The 26,141-nt window shown below is 32.4% G+C and overlaps 1 protein-coding gene across 1 annotated transcript; it reads right to left on the bottom strand.

Annotated features, from left to right (window-relative positions):
* Positions 1-5,851: 5,851 nt before the first annotated feature.
* Positions 5,852-26,076, bottom strand: LOC118184722 (thioredoxin-like protein 4B). The gene is made up of 3 exons (XM_085827182.1): positions 25,843-26,076; positions 18,574-18,725; positions 5,852-6,200 (listed from the first exon to the last, which is right to left on the bottom strand). Exons 1-3 carry the CDS (start codon positions 25,969-25,971, stop codon positions 6,035-6,037), a joined length of 447 nt encoding a protein of 148 aa, XP_085683308.1. The 5' UTR covers positions 25,972-26,076; the 3' UTR covers positions 5,852-6,034.
* Between the last annotated feature and the right edge of the window lie 65 nt (positions 26,077-26,141).

The raw sequence follows: 26,141 nt of genomic DNA, 5'->3' as shown, positions 1-26,141 counted from the left end.
CACATGAACAGAAGTTTTAGTACTCTGTTGGACCACCTCTAGCGCAAATGCACGATGCGATATGAGCAGGCATTGAGGCATACAAGTTCCGTATGGTGTCCTGAGATATCTCGTTTCACAGTTGCTGTAAATGCACCTCTAGTTCGGGCAATCTCGTCGGCTGTCCAACTTGCCATCTCAAATTATCCCAGATATGCTCGATTGGTGACAAATCTGAGAATCGAGCAGGCCAGGTAAGGGTGTTAATGTGGCGGAGGCAATCTTGTGAGATCCGTGTTGTGTATGGCCGAGCATTGTCTTTTTAAAAACAGGCTTCTGAGAGCCCTGCCATGAGTGGCCACACCTGTGGCTGAAGGATATCATGCTGGCCTGTCATTGTGACGTAGATCAATATTAGGGGTGACCATGTATCATAAGCAATGGCACCCTATATCATCACACCAACTGTGGGAATGGTGTGTCACTGTAAAGCGAAGGCAGGATTGAGGCGTTCACCACGGGGCCTCCACACACGAACATGATTGTCATCACTCGTCAAATTGAACCTAGATTCGTCACTGAAGATGACCTGGTTCCATTCTATTTAAGTCCAATCCTGTCGTGTGCGACACCATTCCAAACAGAGGCATCGGTCGGTGGGTGTCATTGGCAGCACACGTAATACCACAATACCAGATGCCCTTCAACAAGACACCTTGAAATAGTTCAGGAAGACACAGGGAACCATAATGAAGCTACTGCCTGTGTCTGGATGGCAGCCAATGAGGCAGTTGGCTCTAAGCGTGCGTGTTGTACGATGCGACGGTCTTCTCAACGACTGGTCTGTCGAGGATGTCCTGAGCCTGGTTGCCATGTAAATGATGTCTCTTCTGTCCACTGGTTATAACACCTCCTCACAGTAAAATCAGAAAGGCCTACTTGACGAGCTATTCGCTGAGCTGACCAACTGGCTTTCATCATCCCAATGACAAATTTATGTATCAGCTTTTGCAAATACTGATACATAAATTTGTCATAACAATCTCCTTGAAATATAGTTACTATAAACACCACATGCTTGATTCTCTTTATACTGAATAACGCTAGTAATGCATTATTCAATATAGAGACGTCTGGACTCATTTGTCCAAATCTTCATTGATGTCTAATCTATTTCACATGATTAATAACAGCTGGTTAATATAATCCCAGCCCATAAGTGAGATGTGAAGTGAACATCATAAATTATTAGCCACTCGAAATAAAGACTTCTACATTTAGTAAAATCTAGAACAATATCAGTACCTACTACAAGAGAGAGTAATTATTAAATCAAACACATGTGTTTTATCTGGAAAAAGATTTCATATATCAGCCTTGCACAGAGATTTCAATTCTAGGCTTTCTTTGAACTCCCAAGATGAAAAGTCCACATCTGAAAATTAATTCCAAAATTTACAAATAGCAGAAAAGCTCATATCGTTTCTTATTCGGTGTAACATTGAGTGGCGAGCTTTAGAGGGCTTAAGCATACCCTTTGTTAAATTTCTCTCTAAGTTATTTATTTATTCCACGAAAAGCATGTCCTGCATATCATAATCATACTTGTGTTAGTTTTATTACCACTGTGATTATTACTATTATTTATAGAATAAATACAGATATTTACATTAATTCACATAAGATATTTAAACACAGTTCAAAGATTTAGGAGAAAAGATCAAACATGTTAATTCCCGATTCTGTTACTAGTTTATAACCATAAGCTTATATGATCATGCAGGTTAAGTTATAGCATACTATATAGCAGCAGAATAATGATTTAGGTATTCATGGGGGGAAGGGGGAATGATAAATTCATTGAATCATAGAAATCAAGTCAACATAAATAATGTTTATGTATTTATAAACAAATTAAATATGCATAGTTTAGTGTTTAATATTTACATATTCTATCGAATATTTGTATTCTGAGCAAATTTTAATTACCATTTTTTAGTATCTTCCAAATATTTGAAATTTCATCTGACCATATTAGTAATATCTGATGACCTCACTACCATTTTAAATGAATCATGGCGTTTCAAAATGTGATTATAAGCAAAAGGGGACTTGCAAAATAACTACTATTTATAAATCCAATTCCTCAAAAAAGGTGTTTTGCCCAAGCGGTTTTCTATAACAGAATGTATAAATGGACTGGCTTGCCCTATGTGAATGCCCCCCAAAATTCATTTCCAGTTATGATATTTATCATTAATGCAGTTTGATAGTGGTGATATTTCCAACAATTGAGATATGACCATGTGGCTGAGGTTTTTAAAATGCTTGACTATCAAAGCCAAATTCAAGCAGTTGTAATTGGTTGTTGCTTATATGCATCCATGTGTGAAGTATGGAAGGTCTACGGCACAAACCCAAACTTGATATCAAACAATACACTTCCCACACCAGAAATATTTAGGTCTTGGGAGTCATAATTTACAATAGCTGATAATATAGCAATTTTTGGGCACAATCCAGAGTGTGATATTTCAGCAGAGTTATTCCTGGCCACATATGGTTCATGTTACCCAGGATTGCTTACATTATGTTCAGGCATTTTCATGGTCTCATACTCCCAGGATAAGTCCCCTATACCAGGAGTGGCCAACAAGTCAATCGAGATCGAATGGTCGGTCACAAAGCCCATTTTGGTCGATTGCATGCATTGTTGAAAATAGAAACTGATTGCCCAGCATGATAAATAGAGAACCAAGTTTTCAGTTATGATTCAAGTGGTGTTAGGGCATTCTGTTTGCAATGCACTAGAGTAGCGATATTAAATAAGTCTACAACCACAATTATTATACGAAGGATCCTATGCTTTCATTAGGTACAGAATTCTGGTAATATAGATACTTTGTTCTTTGATATAGGGTGGCATAAGCGTGAATTTTATCATGCTATTTCTGGCACCTCAAGTAATCTCCACGTGGGGAAACCATGCGTACATAACCATATTGGAAAATCCTTAATTGAAGAGAATAATGAGACTCCGGCCTCTTGGGTTGGTGAAGAACTGGCAGGCCAAGGTATTTGAAGATGACTTTTGGAAGTATGTTAGCAAAAAAAAAAAAAAAAAAAAAAACTCAGCATTACCAAATAGTACAGTTAAAAGTCGTTAATTCGGACACCCATAATCTGGACCTCAAAGCTAAAAACTTTCCGCGCATGCGCCGCGTTGACACATGCCCATAGGCGTTTACGCATGCACGTAAGACCTTTACACACACGCGCATATGCGTGTGCGCAAGTGCAGAATACGTTTTGCGTGCGCGTTTAATGTATAACGGACGGTGCAAGCTAAAGTTATATAATTATCTATTTCAGTTAATGTTGATGATTGCGTTGTTCCTTAATCTTCGAATTGGATGCGGCTTATTATTTTTTGTAGACTGTAAGAGAAATTTTGAGCTCCCAAAGGATCTACAAAACGAAAGTATGTCTCGATGTCCGTCAAACAAAAAGTGGAATTGCTGCAAAAAATGGATAAAAACATGAAGAAGGTGACAGAGAGGTTAGTGAAAACGAAAAAATTTCGATTGACAAGTTAGCCGGCATTCTCGGCACAGCAATTACGGGACTTGTAACTGAACAAGAAATCATGTCTGTTTATAGAATTAAAGAGAAAGTATTATCACATAAAACGAAACAACTTACATTGAAAGAAATGTTTAATAAAGTAAACAAATAAATATTAAGCTTCTTTTTTTGTAAATTTTGATATCCTTTAGATCATAATTGTTCTTTATTTCATAAATTACGGTTTCATATTTTTAATTTTAGAATTTGTGCATGCCATCTTAGATTTAAACTGATGATCTATAATCCGGAAAAATCAATAATCCGGAATCGCCAAAGTCCCGACGAGTCCGGATTAACGACTTTTGACTGTAGTAAATATACTTATTCTTGTTCCAGATCCACTTACCTTTGTGAATCGGCATTTTCCTACTTAAGTTAACAAAGACTAAACAACGTTCTGTGTTGACTGATACACATACTGAACACTCTTTAATAATATCTTTGTCAGAATACACTCCTAATTATGATTCCTTGGTTAAACACATGCAAATTCAGTATTGTCATTAAGTAATAAAATATACATTCTTTTGCTATCTTTCTCTCTAACTTTTGCTAACATTGTCAATCGACAATTTTTGTTGCTTAAATTTATCTGGATGCTAAATTTTAGTCAGTAAACTGTTTGTTTTGTAATTTAAAATACACATATAATAGTAATTTAACATATTAAGTACTTCATATCCCTCTTTAAAATGCATGGGTCGATCGCTATGCATTTTTTAGAACAAAGTAGATTTTTGGTACACAAAAGTTGGCCACATCTGCCTTATACAACAGGTGAGAGATCAACTGCCCCTCTCGCATACTCAGGCCTTGGAACACATCATCCAACATGTATGCCCTATCTGCTGTAGGATAAAAATAGACATCTTTTCAATACCAAGCCAGGCTGAAGATGACCAGACAACATATTCTTCTGAAACCATATTCATTCTTACGTACCACATATTCATTCTTACCACATATTCTTCTGAAATTGTTCCAGACTTTTTTTTTTTTTTTTTAATATTTATTATTGTGTGAACAAAACTTTCTTATTTACATGTAACATTTCATTGCTTGTGAGAGTATCTGCCAACATACATAGCACGAAGTCATTAAATAGAAAGATTGCCAAACTTATAATCTGTCAGCTTACATAGCCAGGTGAAGAGTAAGAATAAATAAATATTTCTCAATATTAAGTTTCTATCTCTTGATCTCATGTTTCACCCTGCAACAATAAAAATTTATTTACCTCCAAAACTTAATTGTAATATACAAAACCAGACAGCTTCTAGTTTTTTTCACTCCCTCTCCTATTTACATTTTATTTTCAACTTGATGATTGATAACCTTCATTAGACTGAATTATTACAATATTTATTAAATGCATTAATAATCATTTTCAGTCATAAATTCCTATATTTTTAATTATTTATCTATTTTGTATTCTGATAAAATTTTAAATCTTTCTACCCATTCTTTCTCTTTTCCACAAAATTCAAAAAGTTGAGTAGTTAATTAAGGTTCCATAGAAAACTCCAAAAAATAATTTTAAAAAAGCAGGGTACATTACGAATGGCTTATTTTTACAAACAGCAGCTAACTGAAAATATTTGAAAATTGATGATTTAAAGTTGTCCTTTTCCATAATCTAGAGTATACAGTTTATTATTATTATACTGTTTTCTTTTTAAATTTGCATCATAGTATTTATTTTATATAACTGTAAATAATTACCACTTAAAATACATGAAAAAAGTAGTTTTAAAAAATTAAATCAACATATTCTATTGTATGCTGCCAATATATTATATAAATAGTTTATTTTGAATTATTTATGTGAATTAATGGTATCAATTTGATCTTATTTTTGCTCAGTCATAAAATTAAATGTCAGCAATTAAACATTAAATTTTAAAAGGGAAGTATTCTATTTTGAAAACCAGTTCAATATATTGTCTTAAAACAACAACAGAAATAAAATTTTCTTGAAAATCAGTTTCAATCAAATTAAATTCTGTGATTTTCAACACCTCATAATTCTATAAAAATTTCCTGAAAATAATAAATATTGTACTCCCCTTTTTTTAAAATGACAACTACTTTTGTAATATACTAAAATTTAGCTATAATATGTAAAAAATACTTGACAACAATTGTAATAATTATTACATGTAGTATTTAAATATATTGTAATAAAAACATCAGTTACTTTAGAGTATTTTTATGAATTTGTATTTCAGAATAAGAAAATCTTCCAAAAGTTAATAAAGAAACTTTAATTTACAAGAAACATGTTATTACAAAATAACATGAAACATTCATACATAATATATTATCAATTCAATTACACGTGAACATTTTCACAAAGCCATCATGAAGGTCGTATAAAGAAAATATATATATATACATTACTATATACATTTATAACCAAAATTATACATCAATAGTCTTTATAAAGTAAATCAAAATGAGCAACTCTTCTTCTGTCAATTGGTAGCTTCACAATATATTTTCCTCTCATAGCTCCTCTATACACAACCTCAACAGTATCAATGAAATCTTGCTTAGTTTCAAAAGGCCCAACAAATTTTGTATTGTCAGGTGATCTAGATAAGATACATTTAAAAATTAAAATATGTAAATATGAATTAAAAAAACTTGAGCTTTATTAAAATGACCATCAGGTGAATGGAGTAAAATTTCCCTGTTATAAACATTACATGCTACATTTATAATACACTAGATCTGTATCGAAACAATTATAAATTAAATTTTTACCATCCTTCCCTCTTCACAGCTATAATCTCACTTGATTGCCTTTAATATAATGAATTCAACTACTAAAGTAATTTATAATACAGTAGATGTGTATAGAAACAATTATAAATTAAATTTTTACCATCCCCACCTCTTAACAGCTATAATCTCACTTCATTGCATCTATTATAATGAATTCAACTACTGAACAGTACACTTTTGATTCTTTTGTCTTTGGTAATCTGAATAGAATGTTGAAATATAAAATTTAATGGCTACATATCTACTAAATGATACCTTTGCCAAATTAAGAAATGGTTTGCAAAGTTGTCTTTGATTATATCTTATTTTTCCCTTATTTTACTTTTTTTCCCCCTTCAGTTTGGATAGTTTCTTTGGATTACATTTCGTTCTTTCATTATCACCTAAAGGTTGTACATGGAGAAATAAACAAAGAGAAGAATATTTCAGAATGGCAGAGGATTTGAAATCTGGTTGATCTTTGGAAAGGAAGGCCTTTTGTTGGGATAAAACAGTCAAGGGGTTCTGCTATTTCAAGAAAAGAAGATGCTTTATTTCCACCACCATTTAGAAATACATTTTAATTTAGCCATTTGTCTGTGCATTGTTCTTTACGCCTAATTTCTGCTAAACTTTCTAAAAAATGAAAAGTACTTTCTTTAAAACTGAAATTATTAAATATTCCTTCATAAATATTCCTTTAAATGCAAATTAAGGACTTCTGAGGACATTTAAAGACCAAAAATGAAGGCTTATCTGAATTGAATAAAATAAGCAATACACTACATTATGAACTGAATATATTAAGCAATAATCTACGTTCCTTAACCTATGCTATTCAAAATCTCTTAAAATAATATTTTACTAATTAAATTGAAAAATGTAGTATGCATTTCTTATTTAACATAAACCAACATAGTAGATATTATATAAGAATCTAATACTAATTCAGAAGTCAAACAACAAAAATCACCGTTATATTTTCAAAATTAAAAATAATGCTGATTTTTGTTGTTTGACTTCTGAATTAGTATTTATTCCGCGTGTTATTGTGTCTTAATTAAAGAATCTGATATTCACCATAAACAAGTTTGAGAACAAAAACCACCTATCTAAAAGTTTTGAAAAATTAACATTAAATTACAAACAAAATTTTTTATATTACACTTATAATATATTATATTATAAGTATAATTATAATATTTAAAAGTAGTGTACAATCTTATATTCTACACTTATAATAGTCACACATATCTGCAAGATTTACATGGTCATTATTAAAAATTTGGTTCTTTCTGATTATCTGTACCCTTGCAAAAAGTATACAAGAAGCAATGGTATGTTCCCAAAATACTTACATAAAAACTCATGAACTTCTAAAATGTATTTATGTGGCAACCCAAGTATGTGTGCAGCGATATACATTCCAAAAAACATGGCTTTCCATTTTTTTTAAATTTAACACTAATTTTTCTGTTTAGTGTTTGTTTTTGCAATAAGTATACTTTTTCTTTTCATAACGAATGATAATGGGACTGCCAATTGCCAGCTGATGGTAAAGGAAGAGCTGCAATTTCTTCAAAAGAAATGCCACAATTTACAATTCTTGTATCCTATTAAGCAAAAACAGACTGCTAAGCACATGGGAGAATAATAGCATGCATGATGTCAAGTTTATGTGCAAAGTTCTATGATGATTTTTAAGCAAAACCAGATTGTTGCATACATGGGGAGAACAATAGTGTGGGGAAAAAAGGAGAAGAAGAATTTCTTGAAAAGGGTAAGTTTTTATTATGGATGTTTCTTACATTTTAGTATTATTAATTCAATGCTCTTTTAATTCTTAGTGCAGCACCATTTCCCAAACTGCTGTTGCCTTTCACGTGTTAGCTTAGCAAAATATTACAATTCGAGAACTTTTCAGGAAAATGCAGATAATAAATCTCAAAGTAATGAAATTTTGTAATTTAAAGTAACAGACAATTGTACATATAATTTATTATATTGATTTTAAAAAGATATTTGAACAATTATATATTCAAAGATATGGACCATTCACAATTCTACAAAATACCCATGCCTTTTAAATCTGAAAATGTTCCAGATATTTTAGCTTACTTATATTTATTTCCTTCTGTTTAGCTACTTTTCTAAGCTCAAAATCAATGCTCCTACGAGTCACTGCATCATTACCTGAATTATCTGTTAATTTTATTTTCTTTTTAACAACAACCTTTTAAAAACAAATTTCCTTTTACTTTATGTAACCATTTTTTTCCTAAATAATTTTTACCTCATTTTTGAAATTTAAGATTTAATTGCAATTCCCCCCCCCCAAAAAAAAAATCAACAATGTGCATGCATCTAGGACATGCAGAAGCTGCGAACTTCTTTAATGATTTCAGTATCGAGAATACTGAAATCAAGCTTTACGAACTTTACAAAATGATATTATAATACACATAATGTAAGATGCATCTAATATGATATATTAGAGGCATCTTTTTTAATTGACACTATTTTTATAAACAGAGAAACTCCTTTGAATAGATGCCTATATAAATGACAAAAATATAATAGTTTTTCAATTTTCCATACTATTTTGAAGAGTAAAAATTTTAAAAATAAGAGAAGAGAAAATAAAGGAACTAGAACTATATCAAGATTGGGGTCAGAAGTAGAAAAAATACTTCCGTATTATTATGCCCTCCTTTTACTTAAACAATGCTATAAGCACACTTGTTAATGAACAGTAGAAAAGCGACAACCCGAATCAGAGCACTTTGTAACTACCCCAAACTAGCAATTACAACCACAATCACTCGGAGTCTGCCTGACATTAGAAGCATTTTGAATACTGTTGCTGCTTTATCACAGTCACATACGGGTTCTTAGTGCCATTTAAATAATCGAAGTACAGTCAAAAGTCTTTAATCCGGACTCGTCGGGACTTCGGCGATTCCGGATTATCGGTTTTTCTGGATTATAGATCATCAGTTTAAATCTGGTAAGATGGCATGGAGAAATTATAAAATTAAAAATATGAAACCATAATATATGAAATAAAGAGCAATTATGATCTAAAGGCTATCAAAATTTATAAAAAAAAAAAAAAGCTTAATATTTATTTGTTTACTTTATTAAACTTTTCTTTCAGCACGCGCATGCGTAAAGCATACGAGGGCTATCCAGAAAGTAGATTACGTTTTGGAATAAAAAAATAAACAAAGTATAGGAAACAAATTTTATTATATACAGATGAAAGCCACACTCAAATACTACTTTTCTACATAGTCACCATACAAATTAAGGCATTTATCGTAGCGATGTACGAGCTTGGAAATTCCTTCGTCGAAAAATTCGGCCGCCTGCGCCTTCAACCACTTCGTTACCTCTTCTTGCTTTTCGCTGATGATTTCGTGCAACAAACTTCGCGAAATTTGTGGAAAACTCAAAGAAAGTTCCGTTATTGTGAAATTTCGATTTTCACGGACTTTAGCATCGACTTTTTCGAGAAGTTCGGCGGTCACTATGCTGGGTCTCCCACTTCGATCTTCGTCGTGAACATTGGTTCGGCCATTTTGAAATCTTATGACCCACTGACGCACTCCACCTTCAGTGATAATGTTGTCCCCATACACTTCACGAAGCTGCCGATAGATTTCTATCGGTTTACAGTTTTTTGCAGTCAGAAACCTTATTACTGAGCGCACCTCGCGGGATTTTCAATTAACGCAGACATTTCAAACCGTCACAGTATCTGAACGGAGCACAGCACGAACCTCTCACTAGCACGGCTAGATGCAGACTGAGCTGCGCAACGCTCTGACCCCAAGATGGCCGCGCTAGCCCCGCCCCTAGCGGACACAGACGGAAACGTAATCTACTTCCTGGATGGCCCTCGTACATTACGCATAGTCGAAATTACAAAATTGCAACCAGGAAACTATTTTATGTGTATTCGTGATATTTATAATGATGAGGAAATTGATTTAAATTATATCGGAGTACATCGAGAAGAAACACTACATTTAGTGAGGAATTATAAGCCGAATAAAATAAAAACATCTGCCCTGAAGATACGGATAGTGCTGACAGATCAACTTCCAGTTCATTGCGCGTCGCGATGTCCCCCCCCTTCCGCAGAGCAGCGTGAAATTGATAAACAGATTTCGGAATGGTTAGAGAAGCAAATCGTCTCTCTGTCACTTTCTTCATGCCCTTATCCATTTTTTGCAGCAGTTCCACTTTTTGTTTAATGGACATCGAAAGATGCTTTTGCTTTGCAGATCCTTTGGCAGCTCCAGCATAGGAAATTCTATTTGACATAATTGAAAGTTCAAGCTTACTTTTATAAAATTGCTCTAACAATCTGCAAAAAAATAATATGCAGGATCCAATTCGAAGATTAATTAACAACCCAATCTGCAACATTAACTGAAATAGATAATTAGATAATTTTAGCTTAGCTTATACCATCCATTATACATTAAACGTGCATGCGTAAAAGTATTATTCGCATGCGCACACGTATACGTGCATGCGTAAATGCCTATGCGCATGTGTTATAGCATTATGCGTTGATGCAATTAGCTTTGAGGTCCGGATTAATGACTTTTGACAATAATAATAATACTGTAAAAAATTCAGATTACTTGTTTTCATTGCATTTTCTAAAAATTCTCCAAACAATATGAGAAGTTCATCACAGTCTTACAGTACAACACATCTATTCTGTATTAATACCATTATCACATTTTTCATTTTACCAAAGCTCTTTTCTTTATTTTCAGCAATTAAAATACCCGCTAAATTTATACTTCAAAAAATTAGAAAAAAAGCATACAATAAATTTTATAGAGAAGGCGAACACGGACCTGAATATTTTGAAAGAATTTAATGAATAAAAATAGTTATCAGAAAATAAAATTAATTTTTACTTAATTATAGCAGTAATCTCTTTTTTTAAGCTAAAATATTATTTAGAAATTCTCTTTTACGACATTTATTAACTTGCTTAATTTCTCCCAAAATGCAAGGATAAAAAAAGGTGGCTTATAAAAAATCAACTGCCATTAAATCAAACGAAACTGCATATATGACACCATGCTTATGCATAAGTGACACTAAATCAGACTGCTTTACAGTCAATGGAATATGTAAGTGCTGTAATTATTATATAAAATTATTGGTGGCCACTTGGAATGTTGGTTTCCTTGAAACTACCTCATAAATCTGTCTCGGGTTAAGTAACATCTATACGACAATTAGCAAATAAAGAAATCAAAAATATTTTAATTATATTAAAATTTAAATAGTTCTTATAATAATGACTTTTAGTGTAGAACAACAATAAATGAAAAGGTTTTTATATATATGTTTGAAAAGCTAGTGGCAGCATATCAGCAGACACAAGTGTCTAAAGCTGCATATAATATACTAATTTCTAAAGGCATATACTGCACATGAAATTTTAAAACAATTTTTATTTAAAAAAATGACTGTCCATTAATTTGAATTATATAAAATTAAATAAAGTTATTTTCCCTTATTTCATTTTTCTATTTACGGATATTAAAATAGTTATGCTGTTCTACTGCAAATTTAAAATGAAAACTAGCTTGAAATATCCTGCTTCAGTATTATTTTCATAGACAGCAGATTATAGAAATTTCAGTATATCAGTATCTTAAATAAATGTACACTAATTTTAAATGGTACATCTTCATTCAAACTCACTAGCAACGTCTATGATTTTCTTATATTTCTCTGAACATTTCTTAGTCCGGACTCGTCGGGACTTCAGCGATTCTGGATTTGGGATTTTTCTGGATATTAAATCATAAATCTAGTAAGATGGCATGTAGAAATTATAAAATTAAAAATATGAAACCATAATTTATGAAATAATGAAGTATTTATGATCTAAAGAGTATCAAAATTTACAAAAAAAAAAAAAAAAAAAGCTTAATAGTTATTTGCTTATCTTATTAAACATTTCTTTTAATGAAAGTTGTTTAAGTTGCTTAATTTTTGTATTAATATTTTCTGTTTAATTCTGTAGACAGACAAAATTTCTTGCTCAGTTACTCTAGACATAGCAGTTACAGTTGTTGAAGTCCTGTATCTGCTGGGTCGAGAATTTCGACTAACTTGTCAATCGAAATTTTTTTTATTTTCAGTAAATTCTCTGTCACTTTTTTCACAATCGGTAGCGGTATTTTCTGTACCTAGAGAACTATACCACAGATTTTTCCATTTATTAATTGATTGATGAATGAGAAGCATTGTTATCACAATGAAAAACTTTTTTTATATCACTTCATTTATTACCGCTTCTCCACATTTCTTCACAAAATCCGTTAATTGGAAAATTTCCCCTTTCTTTTGCAATATACGAAAAACCTTTAAAATTAATGGCTATCACCATCAAATTTAGCTATCCTTCACTATACATATTTGGTTATACATCATGAGCATGGCAACTATCAGCAAGTTGTTCTGTTAAATTTTATCTTGCTTCAAAGACGCACTGAGACAATTAAGCCTGAACTGTATTAGTTTAGTTACAAGGGTTGGAACTTTAATAGTGGCAATTATTTATTTACAAGGAATACAAAAGTGATTCATGTCACCATGTTTTACAGTCCTTCAATATAGTCGCCAGCATTGTGTACAACCTGTTTCCAACGATGTGGAAGTCGCAGAATACCTGTAGCTGCGCTTGTTTTGTTGATAGTTTGAATGGACCGGTCTACTGCCGCAAGAATCTCAGGAATAGTTTGGAAGCGAGTGCCACGAAGTGGTTCCTTCATCTTAGGAATTAAGTCATAGTCACAAGGGCTTAGATCTGGGGAGTATGGTGGATGGTAAAGCACTTCCCAGCCCCATCGCTTGAACAAATTAGTCACAGCTTGCCCTGCATGCAGCCGAGCATTGCCATGCAAAATGAGAGGAGCGTTCTGCAGAAAGTGTCGCCATTTTTTTCTCAAAGCTGGTCGGAGATTGTGCTCCAAAAATGAGCAGTTATACTGAGCAGTGATGATCTGCTGTGGGGGAACGGTATGCGTTAGGATGACACCATCACAGTCGTACACGTGAATCACCATAACTTTCACATTGCTGGGGTTCTGACGAAATTTCGAATGTCGTGGTGACCCGTGATGACGCCATTCGTTTGATTGGCATTTCAGTTCTGGCTGGTACAATCGGGCCCAAGTCTCATCCAGCATAATGATATGGCGTAAAAAAGCATCTCCTTCGCTCTCATAGCGCTCCAGGTGTGAGCACCTGGGCAGCATCGTATCATAGCCATTTCTTCATTTCTGTCAATTGATGTGGAACCCATCATAAAGCTATTTTTCTCATGGACAGGCGTTCCTTCAGAATGTGCAGCACAGTCATATGCGCTAATCCTGTTTGTCCGGCCAGGTGACGAATCGTTTGGCGACGATCACTGTCCATTAGTGCGGCAACAGCTTGCACATCTGCATCGCTGACACTCGGACGACCTGGCCACAGCATGTCTGCCATGTTTTGCCGTCCTTCATTGAATGCTTTCACCCATCTTGCTACGGTTCTGTAAGACAATGCAGATTCCCCGCAAGCCTCTTGAAGCCCTTGATGACACTGTCGTGCTGTACCACCTGTGGCACATTCAATTTTTATCCAACATCAATGTTCTTGTTTTGAAAACATCATGACAACACTTACTTTAGACCGCGAGCTAATACAAAGATCCGTTCTTCGCGTCACTCCGCATGCGCGTGACGTAGGCAGGACGAGTCTTTTTGCTGAGAGGTAAGGTAGGTATGTAGTTCACGTGTGGTATACGCGATATTCTTTGGTTTTGTTGCGTAGCGTTTTTCCAGCTGTGTTGCCACTATTACAGTTCCAACCCTCGTATTTATTATACTTATATCTATTTCTTGCACATGCCTAAGGCTTATCAGAGTTCTGAATAAATAAATTTCCACATATACTTAAGCCTTATTGAGGGCCGGAGCTAGATATCTTACCACCTGATGCAGTCTCTGTGGGTCCTAAATTCTGCGAATCGTGCGGCCATACAAGCTCTGGTTCTGGGTTTATGTGAATAACAAATCAGTTAACCTTAATTCAAATAGCCCTAAATGTAATCTTTGGGTCTATGAGTATTATCAACAAAATCTATTTTTAGCATATAGAAAGAAGTTTTTGGTAAATTTTTCCTCGTCAACACATTTTAGCGCATTTAACTTAAATCTGTAATCATCGCCAAGCATAATGTCTACATAAAAGGTTACCATGCTCCTTTATTATTCAATTATTAACATAAGAAAAATTGTTTAGGCATTGCTACATGAGTCACTACGCAAGTTGTCATGTTTTGATAAACATGCGGTGATGAAAGGAAAGTATAATAAAAAATGATTCGCCAGGTTGGCATCAGATCAACAATGTATCTATGCGGAATGTTTCAGTTTGAGATGTATGCCAAAAGTAGATATGCAGCAAAGGAGACAAATTCTTGATTGTACAAATTTATGCTAAAATGATTGTTTCTTCAATAACAAGGTATTTTATTTAGTGTCGAAGTGAAATTAAGAAACCGGTCTCTCCAGATGTTTTCTTATGTGCGGAGGGGGGAATGAAATGTGCATGCGTAAAGCCTACAAGAAAAAAGTTGGTGGTGGTTTTCAGGTTCAGATTTTGGATCATTCAGGATAATGGACGTCCGGATTTCGGACTTTGTATTGTATCAAGACTTTGTATTTGTATTTCGGACTTTGTATTGTACTTTCAAATTTATTCAAGGTGTCCAAGAATGCAGAACACAATAATCATGTGTAGCTTGCAGCAAAAGAAAATATAATTCAAGACTGTTATTTTTAGTTCAAATATTTATAAAATCATTCAACTGATGGTATCACTTGTTTCCTATATTAAAAATCATAATATTTATCGTAATTCTGTTAAAATGATATTACTCAAAAAAGTCCTCGAAAAGCATCAATAAGATATATATGGAAGGATATTTCCATTGCCTCTGCCTAGCAGGAAATCTTTTCTCAGATATTCTTTTTTCTGCCACAAACATATAGCTGCCAACCTTGAAATATGCAAAACTGGAACTTTTTGCATTACACAACAACCCAGTGACCAGACTATCAGATGAACTTGAATAATATTTATATTGCATGATTCATATTACTGAACTAATTTTAATAAATTTCGGTACTATTCGGTTTCGAGGGCCGTAAAAAATCGCCAAACTATTGTTGATGCCAATGCTGCCAAAAATAATTGCGGCAACCCTATTAATTGCGGCAAGAAAGGAAGTATAATAGTAAATAACTATTTAAGATTAATGTTTTAAATTAGATAAAAGGTTAATTTCATAGAATACTTTTTTATTATTATAATTTATATGAAAAACGCTAAACATGACTGAATGGAAGCATAAAAGTAAGTAACTATTTCAGATCATTATTACAATTTATATAAAAATTGCTAAACATAACTGAATGGATGCCTGCTTCGCTATTTCACTACCGACTTATCACTAAAGCATAATTTCATCTCGTTGGATGTTCAAACGTAATTTTCTATAACGAATGATTCCTTTTCTTTGAAAATATTCTCAGTAAAGTGCAGAATCGCTCACTTATTTGTTTGCCGCTTTTACAAGGGTAAAAACAAGTGGATTTTTGTCAATTTTCTTTTACTTTTTAAGTGAAAATAGGTCGATGTGTACATAGATAAAGTCAAGGGTGTTCGCAGTGCCATTTTTGTGTAATTCTATGTTGGAAAATATAACTTATTGTAAACCTTTTACTGCATCATCTTTCCTTCTTGAAATGTTTATTTAGTTTAGTTCTTATTTTTAATGTAATATAGTAGTTACTTCTACTTCTTTTTCTTGCTGCCACTGTTTGCATTGAGAACGGACTGTTTCAACCTAATTTAGATGTAAAAACGAAACGTGATGTTACGTCATCTGGAAAGCCGATTCGTGTCGATAGCTGATTGGTTGCCGTGAGATGACGTCATGCCTACTTCTGCTATAAGTATCTCGCGTCGCTCTGGCTCAACCCTTCTAGTTCCTGCTTTCCTGGCACTTGAGTGAGCGGTTTCCAGCCCCTTCAGAAGGATGCATGCAGTCCGGTGATTAAAGTTCCTTGGTTCCTGTTTGCGGGATGGCTGTTCCTGAATAAAGTTCCTTGGTGCCTGTCCGCGGGATGATTGTTTCGGAATGAGTTCCTTGGTTCATATTCATAAGATGATTGTTCCAGAATAAAGTTCCTTGGTTCCAGAGGCTACCATATGAGTGACTGCTGTGGGCGGCATCCATGTTCTTCAATGAAGGCGGCATTTAAAACACGTGAGCGGCGATTCCTCGTGCAAACGGAGTTAGGCCGGTTTTAAGTGTTTTCAAGAACTTGATTTAAATTTCAGGTGTTTTTCTTGACCATTGATTATGGACTTATTGAATGTGTAGCCAGCTTCATTTTTAGGCCGCTTAATTACTGTTTAGGACATTTTATTTGTATTGAATGCCAGTGTTTTGGAGACCAGGTAAAAATATTATTTGATGAATGATGGTTATATTATATTTTTCCTAAGACTCTGATATTGATTGAAATTTATTTTCTGTGTTTGTGTGTTTTATTATTTATTATATTGTTAATAAATTGGTTAAGTTCAAAATTTTTTATTGTCTTCAATGTCTGCACAACATATCTCAGGGAGCTTTTATTGCTACTACTGCTGAATGTTTAATTTTTTTCAAACTTTAAACTTTGCTTTAGCATCATTCTAGGATTTTTTTTAAGTGAAAATAGGTCGATGTGCACATGGATACCGAGTATGTGCAATTCTTAAAAACGTGTCAAGCAGTGGGTGACTCTGCACTTTACCCAAAATTCTATTGCCGACTTTTCATCATGGGCAATTCCCAAATTGTTAAATCCATAGGATATCAAAAAAGTATTTAAAATCAAAAAAGGATTTAAAAATTAAACTAGTATTTCAATGGCATTTTAAGAAATACAGAACTATATAAACTTACGCAATCTGAAATCAGCGCGTACGCTAGATTTGGCGCGCTGTTAAATGGGTGCGTTTGCTAGATTTGGCGCCTTTGCGCGTGCATTTTCGCTGCAACTTTTTTATGGCCCTCGAAACCGAATAGTACCTAAATTTCCAATGGAAAATATATTAACAATTAATTAGACATTTTTCATTTTATGTTCTTTGTTAATTTTATTTACTAATTTTCTAATACTTTCATACTGAAAAATCTTCAGCAGAGAAGCAAAGCTTTTAATCAAAGTGATTTTAAACATGGTGAAAATAAAATAAATAAATAATTCACATAGTCTTGAATGTAAATGAAATTCAATTTAATATTAACCGCAAACGATGGTTGAATCTTCATAAAATGTTCTACAAATGTCTAGAGTAGATTAAAACAATTTAGATGAAATAAAATTTTTAAGTAAAATTATACTTGAAGTCACTATGGTTGAGAATAAACTTGCACAATTTAAGTTTAATTAATTTAATAAATTTAATTTACTTCTGAGAAATTTTTTTCTTGGCAGTTTTCTTAGAAAACTAAAAATTAAAAACTGGGAAATTGGGTGGTGTATCAGGAAACCAGGAAAGTCAATATACAAATAGCATTCTAACATTGTTTTATTTCTCATTCATGAACTGGTATCCCATTATACTGTTACTGTTAGTATAATGTATTATATACTGGTAAAAGCAATATTTCTCAAGGGAAGCAAAAGCATATTTTCACAAGATTCTAGTCACATAAGAGATACTAATATATTATATTCTTTCTCACTTCCCAAACAATGACTATCCCAAACGATGATGTTTTGCAGAAGGCTAACTGTTATACGGTTAGTATTCATTTTGCTGATTCTAAAGAAAAAGGAGATGATGAGAGAAATTTAAAAAAAAAAAAAAAGAGGTCCATTTAATGTACTTGCATTAGCTTGAGAATTTTCATACTAGACACTGTAATAGAATGATCAAGTAGTGATTGTTATAATAAGTGGTCTTTATGAGCACTGAATATATTTTTGTAAACAGATCCTAACCATAAAAATTAGCAATTTTTTATATATGATATATTCCAAAAACGGTGGTGATATCCAGAGTAAAACTATAATACATATTTCAATAAAATAAAGATCTGCTACATACCCAGAATCCACTTTGATATGTTGTGCATTAAAGAAAAATACAGTTGCAGGAATATGAGTTACATCAAAATAATCCTTATAAACTGGAACATTTTCAAGGTTTACTGTAAATATTTCAGCCATTTCACTTAACAAGCATTCTGTGCGTGACATCTATAGAAGAAAATACATTTTCATTAAAATTTGTTCAGAAAGAGAGATATAAATATTTAATATTTTACTAGAATGTTAACAATTTCACAAACAGAAAAAGTAAAAGATAAATAATTCTGATAATATAAACAAAATAAATTAATTTTTTAAACATATTAACTTAAGTTTATTAATTTTATTTATTTAATTTTTTAAATCTAAAAATAGTAATGTGCTCATAATAAATCTTTTTAAACTACATCATTTCAAAATTAATCCTTGCCACATGGTTTTTATACAAGGTTGATAGCATAAATTTACAACGAACAATAATGTTAAAATTTACACACTAAAACCTCTTAATAACCAAACAAAATGAGGTTGAATCCAAAGAGCATCAATTTTAACCTAAACTTCTAATTAGAATATGTGCAATCTTCTCTTGCTTGCTGCTTCTTGACTTTCTTTCATTAAAATTGTTTAAGATGTAAAACAGACCAAATGTGATCAAGAATGGGCATGTAAATTGTGCTTATTAAGTGATACATTTTACATTAAGAATATCCAACATATCTGAATTACCTGAATTTCTGGTTTCAACATTAAATATATATGTCATGTTTTTGTCATATTTTTGTACACACGGGACAACAGCAAACTCACATATGCATGTACCATACATGGGCTTGAGAACACATGGGTTTACATACTTAGGCATTATTTTACTGTTTTGTTTAATGAGATTTAATGATGTTTCCTATTTTATCTTTATTCCATGTCTTCAGTTAACTCAGTAATAGGCTTCAATGTGCTAGATTTCGTGAAAATAAAAGTTTGCCATTAATTTTTATTCAGAGCAATGAAAGTACGCCATTTCTGCTCTAACTAAATTTGGTGTTACATTTTTTTTTTTTAAACCTTAAATCAACAGTTCATCATGTTCATTTGTATCTCTCTCTCTTCTAGTTTCAATATTTTTGAAATTGTAATAGTAAAAATTTCTTTCATAAAATTTTGTAGCAGTTTCTTTTAAATATATTTTTATAACAATAACCTTATAATCAAGGGGGCAAACTAGATTTTTTTTAATATGCTCTTTTGTGTCAAAATCAATTATATTAGAATTAGCCAGAACAGTCTGCCATAAAGCTTCCAAAAATATTCAAAATTTTAAATCATCTTTTTTATTTCTTTGAAACTAAAAAAATCCACATTTCACTATAAATAACAGAATAATGCACAAAAAAGAGCAATTCAGCTGACAAACTGATGTACCAATTTATTTAATCTGTCTAGCAATATGGGCTGATCTTTAGAATATGGTAACTGGTAGTTTGGTGACATTTTGGAGGCGATAAAGGTTACTACCTGGGACTTTGGTAATAATGTGAGCAGTACTCAGTTCCGATTACGCATTATTTTGTGTGAGGGAAATGAGAGATCATGGGATATGTCATGTGATATTAATGGACGAATTATGGTTCTTTAATCGGAAAAGGGGGGGAAATCAGGAAAAAATCTGGAAATTTTGTATTTGGCTTTATTCTGTGTTGTGTGAAACAGTGTTCGTTAATTTTTGGATCCCATGGCCCTAACTAAACTGAATTCGAAATGGGTATTTAGTGGGATTGAAAGGGGTAGTAATAACTGTTTCTTTAAGGTTGTGCGAGATAGAAGTAAAGATGTTTTATTGAGTTATTTATTTTACCTGGTATCTTGCTGTGAACTATAAGTATGATTTTAAAGATCCTGAAACAGGCGCACATACGCTTGCTTTTTATTTAGCGGAGGAAATAAGAAAAGTTTATCGGACACGTAATCAAGATTCTGAAGAAGATTAGGTAAGTTAGTATTTTTAATTATTTGAGGATATTATTTTTATGCATTGTTCTAAATGTAAGGTGGAAGTAAAGTAATTTGGTATTATTGGAAAAATTGTTATTAGCAATGATTTAGTTTAAAGTAATTAGGATTGTAAGCTAATTTTTATTAATTTAATGTATGTGCTTATTTATATTTTAAGTAGTGTTTTTGAATTTAATTATATTTCAATTAAATGATAGTTATTTTGTGAATTTTATGTTTGTAGGAATTTGGTATACGTTTTAGTTGAAGTAAACGTGCATGGAAATAATTTAAATATTTGACACTAAGCATTTGTAATGTTTGCGGTATGAATTCGTTGGTAACGTTTATAATACAATAGATAATTTAGAGGTAAAAGTTTTTGGATATTTTATTTATTTTATACGTGGAAATGTTCATATTTGGAAAGGGTATATACTTTTTCGTTATTAGGTAATTTCATATACGTTCTTTTTAATGGGTTTCGTGAAATTTTTCCAATTTATGAGAAAAAAGGAGTGTACATGGATATGGTGAAGAGTGTGCGCAATGCCATTTTTGTGCAATTCTGGGATTTTTTTTAAGTAAAAATAAGTCGACGTTTACATGGTTTATGTGTATGTGTTATTTTGAAAAACACGTAAGGAGTATGGTATTGTGCACTTTTTCCCAATTTTGCAGTGAATATTTGTCATGATTAAGCAGTTTTGTTAGATAAAATTTCTAGCATAAGTGTAATTCGGCTAGTAGATTGTTGGAAGAAGTGTTCAGTAGATAAAAAGAAAAGAAACATGTCTTTACTTCGTGAAGACAAAATGGCGGCGGGGAAAAAAAATAGAGGGTTGCTGTAGGAGAGTTGGTCGCCAAATTTTCGCCAAGTTACCATAATCTAAAGATCAACCGCAATATGCATCTGCTTCAGAAATGATCGTAAATGAAACTGTACATATAGTAAATTAAACATGGATACAAAAAGACAAACCTCAAATCATGCACCTTGTTCATTACCAAATTTTGTATAAAAAATAGATTGAAGACTAATACAGTAAAAAGTCCGAGATCTGGAGGTGTCAGAACTTCGATCCCGGATTTGGGATTTTTCTGGATATTAAATTATCAGTTTAAATCTAGTAAGATGACATGTAGAAATTATAAAATTAAAAATATGAAATCATGATTTATGAAATAATGAAGCATTTGTAATCTAAAGAGTATCAAAATTTACACACACACACACACACACACACACACACAAAAAAAAAAAAAAAAAAAAAAAAAACCTTAATGTTTATTTGTTTACTTTATTAAACATTACTTTCAACATAAGTTGTTTAAGTTGCTTTTTTTTTTTTTTTTTTTTGTGCTAATACTGTCTGTCCGTTTGATTCTACAGACAGATATAAGTTCTTGTTCAGTTACAAAGTTCCAATGCTTAAGTCTTGTGATTGCTGTGTCGAGAATTCCGACTAATTTGTTAATTGAATTTTTCTTTTCCTTCGCTATCGGTAGCAGTATTTTCTGGATCTAGAACCATACTGCAGATTTCGCCATCTGTTAATTGATTGATGACTGAGGCATTGAAACTGCAATGAAAACTTCTATTATATTATCTTCATTTATTACCGCTTCTCCACATTTCTTTATAGCATGCATTAATTGGAAAATTTCACCTTGGTTTGCGATATCCGAAAGCCTTCAAATTTGTGCTATCATCTTCATCGTGAAACATGGTAACTGGTCATAAATTATGCCAAGTATTTTTAAAGTATCTGGAGACACACCCACAATCTCTTGATACTCTACACAGCAGACTGTATGCTAGAATATTTCAAAATTCTTGAATAGTCTTGCCATTATTCAGGAAATTTAACATGAACGTTAAAAATGATACTTTATATTTGCATTTCAGCGTGCACACTATTCCGATATCCATAGGCTGAATGATGGGCTTAGAATTTGGAGGAAATAATAACATAGAGACATCTTGCACTAAAATTTTAAGTGAAGTATTAGCTGTGCTCTTGTCTACAATCAAGACCATTTTTACATCATCCGGTAAACAAACCGTATTCCAAACTCTTTTATTTGCACGATATAACAAGGAAAATTTTTACTCCTTTAAATGGTCGAGGTCATATATTTTTTCCAATTATGAAAAGTTTACACTTGTGGGTTCCTGCAGCATTTGCTTTGTTAGTCTTGCTTTGGAATCTTTAACACCAGTTGCAGCCTTTTCTGTAGAGGTTGCCAAGGTATTTTGTGGTACATATTGTATAGTTCCACCTCTCCTTTGAATAAGGATTTTATCCTTCTAAATGTCAAAGTGAACTTGCAATACAAACTGATTACAAACATAAACGTCAAATCTATGAGGAATGCATAAGTTTGTAGCTTCATAATTGTGGATTAAATGTCAGTGTTTCAATACAATATTGATTTTTAGACTTAAGACATTAAAATGAAATAGATTTAGATGGCACAGTGACTTTTGACATGAATAAGGTTGCCCCTCTGGTCAAAACCTGAGCAGAATAAATCAATCTGTTTCTCAGCATAAAACAAAAAATATACAGTAATGTGGGAAAATCCTGCTCCTTGTATAAATAGATTGTTTATATCCACAAGTCTTCTAAAGCCATCTATTCACTTATTTGGTTATCAGATAAGATATAAAAAAGGCTAATGTGCAGAATCGCTCACATTTGTTTGGTGTCAAATTGTTTGGTGCTTTTTATAAGAGTAAGAAGAATTGGATTTTTGACAATTTTCTTTGACTTTTTAAAAGAAAATAGGTCGATGTGTACATGGATAAAGTCAAGAGTGTGCACAATGCCCTTTTTGTGCAATTCTGGGATATTATTTTAAAGTGAAAATAGGTCGACGTGTACATGGATACCGCGTATGTGCAATTCTTAAAACTGAGCCAAGCAGTGGGTGTTTCTGCACTTTCACCATAAAAAAATATAACTCTCTCTTAAAACAATTCCAATCAAGACTTGTACAAATTGTTGCAAAGGCTGATACTTGTACAGATTATTGCAAAGGTTGAGTTGCTTCTCCCATTACTTAAGCAATGTCAGTTCTGTTCAACAGTAATTAAATCACTGCATTGTTAGATAAGGTATTCTGAAACCACTGAACCAGTTGTCAAATAACATGCTTTTCATATTGCCTCTTCAAATGTTTTCACTGAAATGCTGTTTTATTTATGGCCAATGTTAGATATTCGAATGCGAGGTAAACTGTCCCTGTCTCAGAAGAAAGATACACCTTCCTCAGTCCTTGGCAAAACAAAAATCGGTACTTTTCCATTTCGCCGCTGCAAATCTCGCCAAGCAGACTTTATTGGTGAAAACACACAGTATACACATAAAATTGTTGACAAATGTTAGTTCTAAGAATTTTTTATTTTGAAGGTATAAACATTTTAATGTCGCTTAAAATTTTGTAAAAAAGCCTATAAATAAAAAGACAATAAATTTGTAAAAAGACATTAATTTAAGAATTTACAATCCTTTTATCGTACAACATCTTGATTCGCCGGTTCAAATTACGTGACCCCATGTGATCTCATCTCACGTAAACTACGCTACAAAAATCTAATTCTCTCAGTAATTATCTACATTAATTTCAAGTTAAATCTTAATTTGAAATAAAAGTTTAAATGCCAGAATTATTTCAATTCGTACGAATAGCTTCCTCAGAAATTATGTAAAACCACCGTGCTTTACTTCGCTAGTGCATTCTCATTAGAATTGATGAATTTAACCCTTGATTTTGCCTCTTCTATAGTTTCGCCTTCGGGTGAGCGGTGTGATTGCATACTAATTGACTTAATTACCGCGAATGGCCTTAAGGCATAAAATTGAACTATCTGGTGAAAATTCTATATAATTGTATGCCAGTATTGAAAGAAACAAGCAATCTGATAAAAAATGGTTGTGACTTGTTTTGAAAATGTAAAAGTTAACCAAATAAGTAAAAAGTTACCAGCGAGGATATTTCGTTTGGCATCGGTTGTACTATTACTGGCGACTTTATCGCTTGCGCTGGCAAAACAAAAAAGTGTCCAAAAATCAATATTTAAATCAAAATACATGGACTATTCAGAGGTCTTCTCATGATGAGACAAATTTCAGTAACCATGAATCATTAATATTTATATGAAAAAAGAAATTAAGATAACATGTCACTTGCTCCATAAATTATTGTAATTTCTTTCACAGCATATTATAAATGACAGTGGTTAGGACTGCTACCAGTTTGATGATGGTTTTCATGAATGATTTATCGATAATCTTACTCTTGTTTACAAAGTGTGGGCCTTAATTATAACAAAATGCTGATATTTCTTTATTGTATTTATGCCTCTAGCGTAGAATTGGGTGCCCCTTCGATTAGCGACACATTTTGTTCAGTTTTGGCAATGAAAGCCCATTTCTAGTTACCATGATAGTTTTAACTTTGTTTTAGCTTCCTGAAAGTCTCTGATGCTTTTTTTTTTTTTTTTTTGAGTGAAAATAGATCAAAGTGTTTATAGTGCAGTGAAAATAGATCGGACACCGAGTTTGTGGAATTCTTTGACTTCTTATTTTGGTTTTGTGTAGCGGCCATCTTGAAATTATACCTTCCTGCCGCCGATCTTGGCGTCAAAAAAGAATTCCTGATTTTTACAGTATTTATGAATATTAATTAAAATACTATACAGATAAAAATAATAGGATATGTAAATAATTCTTTAAATTGTTCATGTTTTTTCCACTCTAATATAATGAACTTTATTATTAGAAAGATCTTATTTCATGAGATACACAAGTGTCAGAAACGGAAAGCAACTATCTACAGTGGATGATTAACACTGTCGTGGGTAAACACAACTTGGTCTCCTCCCTCACATTTATAAAATAGTTTAGAATAGTCTGAAATTTTTCAACATCGAGGTCTTTCTTAATTGAATTATATTTAATAATTACAAACAGATTTGGGAATAATCTGGAACAGGATTCCTATACACTTTCTTGTCATGCGATTTCATTAATGTTTTAGCAGTTCCCCGTTAAAATTCAACTGATTCGGAAAGCAATCAACAAAATTATTTATACACTCTCGTTTCAATGAAATTTTACTACAAGATACAATTATAGTTTGCTTATAGTGAGAAATGTAAACTGCAGGCGCAAAATTTCCTTTCTTCATGAATAGCAATAATCGGTAAAAGAATCTTTTCCTTTAAGTTTCACTAAAGAAAGTAAGTTAAACAACTAACAAATAAAATGCAATTATGATGACTTACAATATCATCAGTCTGCATACAACCAATTTCTTCATCTTTTCCAAATCTTAAAACTAATACACGATCTTTTGTTTTTCTAATAGCTTCATCAACATCTCTTTTAGTTTTCAACTTACGTAATAAACTCATCAGATGGCTTAAATTCTTCCAGATAAATTTGATTATGAATAAAATTCTCGCATTCAAAACACTAACTTACGAAGAAAATCTACATTGTTTACTAAAAATCCGTTGCCAATTATTTGTTGGAAAAATCAGCTTGAAATGAACGTGGGGTCCAGAAGTACAGCGTAAGGAGA

This window comes from Stegodyphus dumicola, chromosome 11 (assembly GCF_044657685.1).
Source record: "Stegodyphus dumicola isolate Sdum_Otavi_A_Nest chromosome 11, ASM4465768v1".
NCBI lineage: Eukaryota > Metazoa > Arthropoda > Arachnida > Araneae > Eresidae > Stegodyphus > Stegodyphus dumicola.
This window is presented reverse-complemented; position numbering and strand designations above follow the sequence as displayed.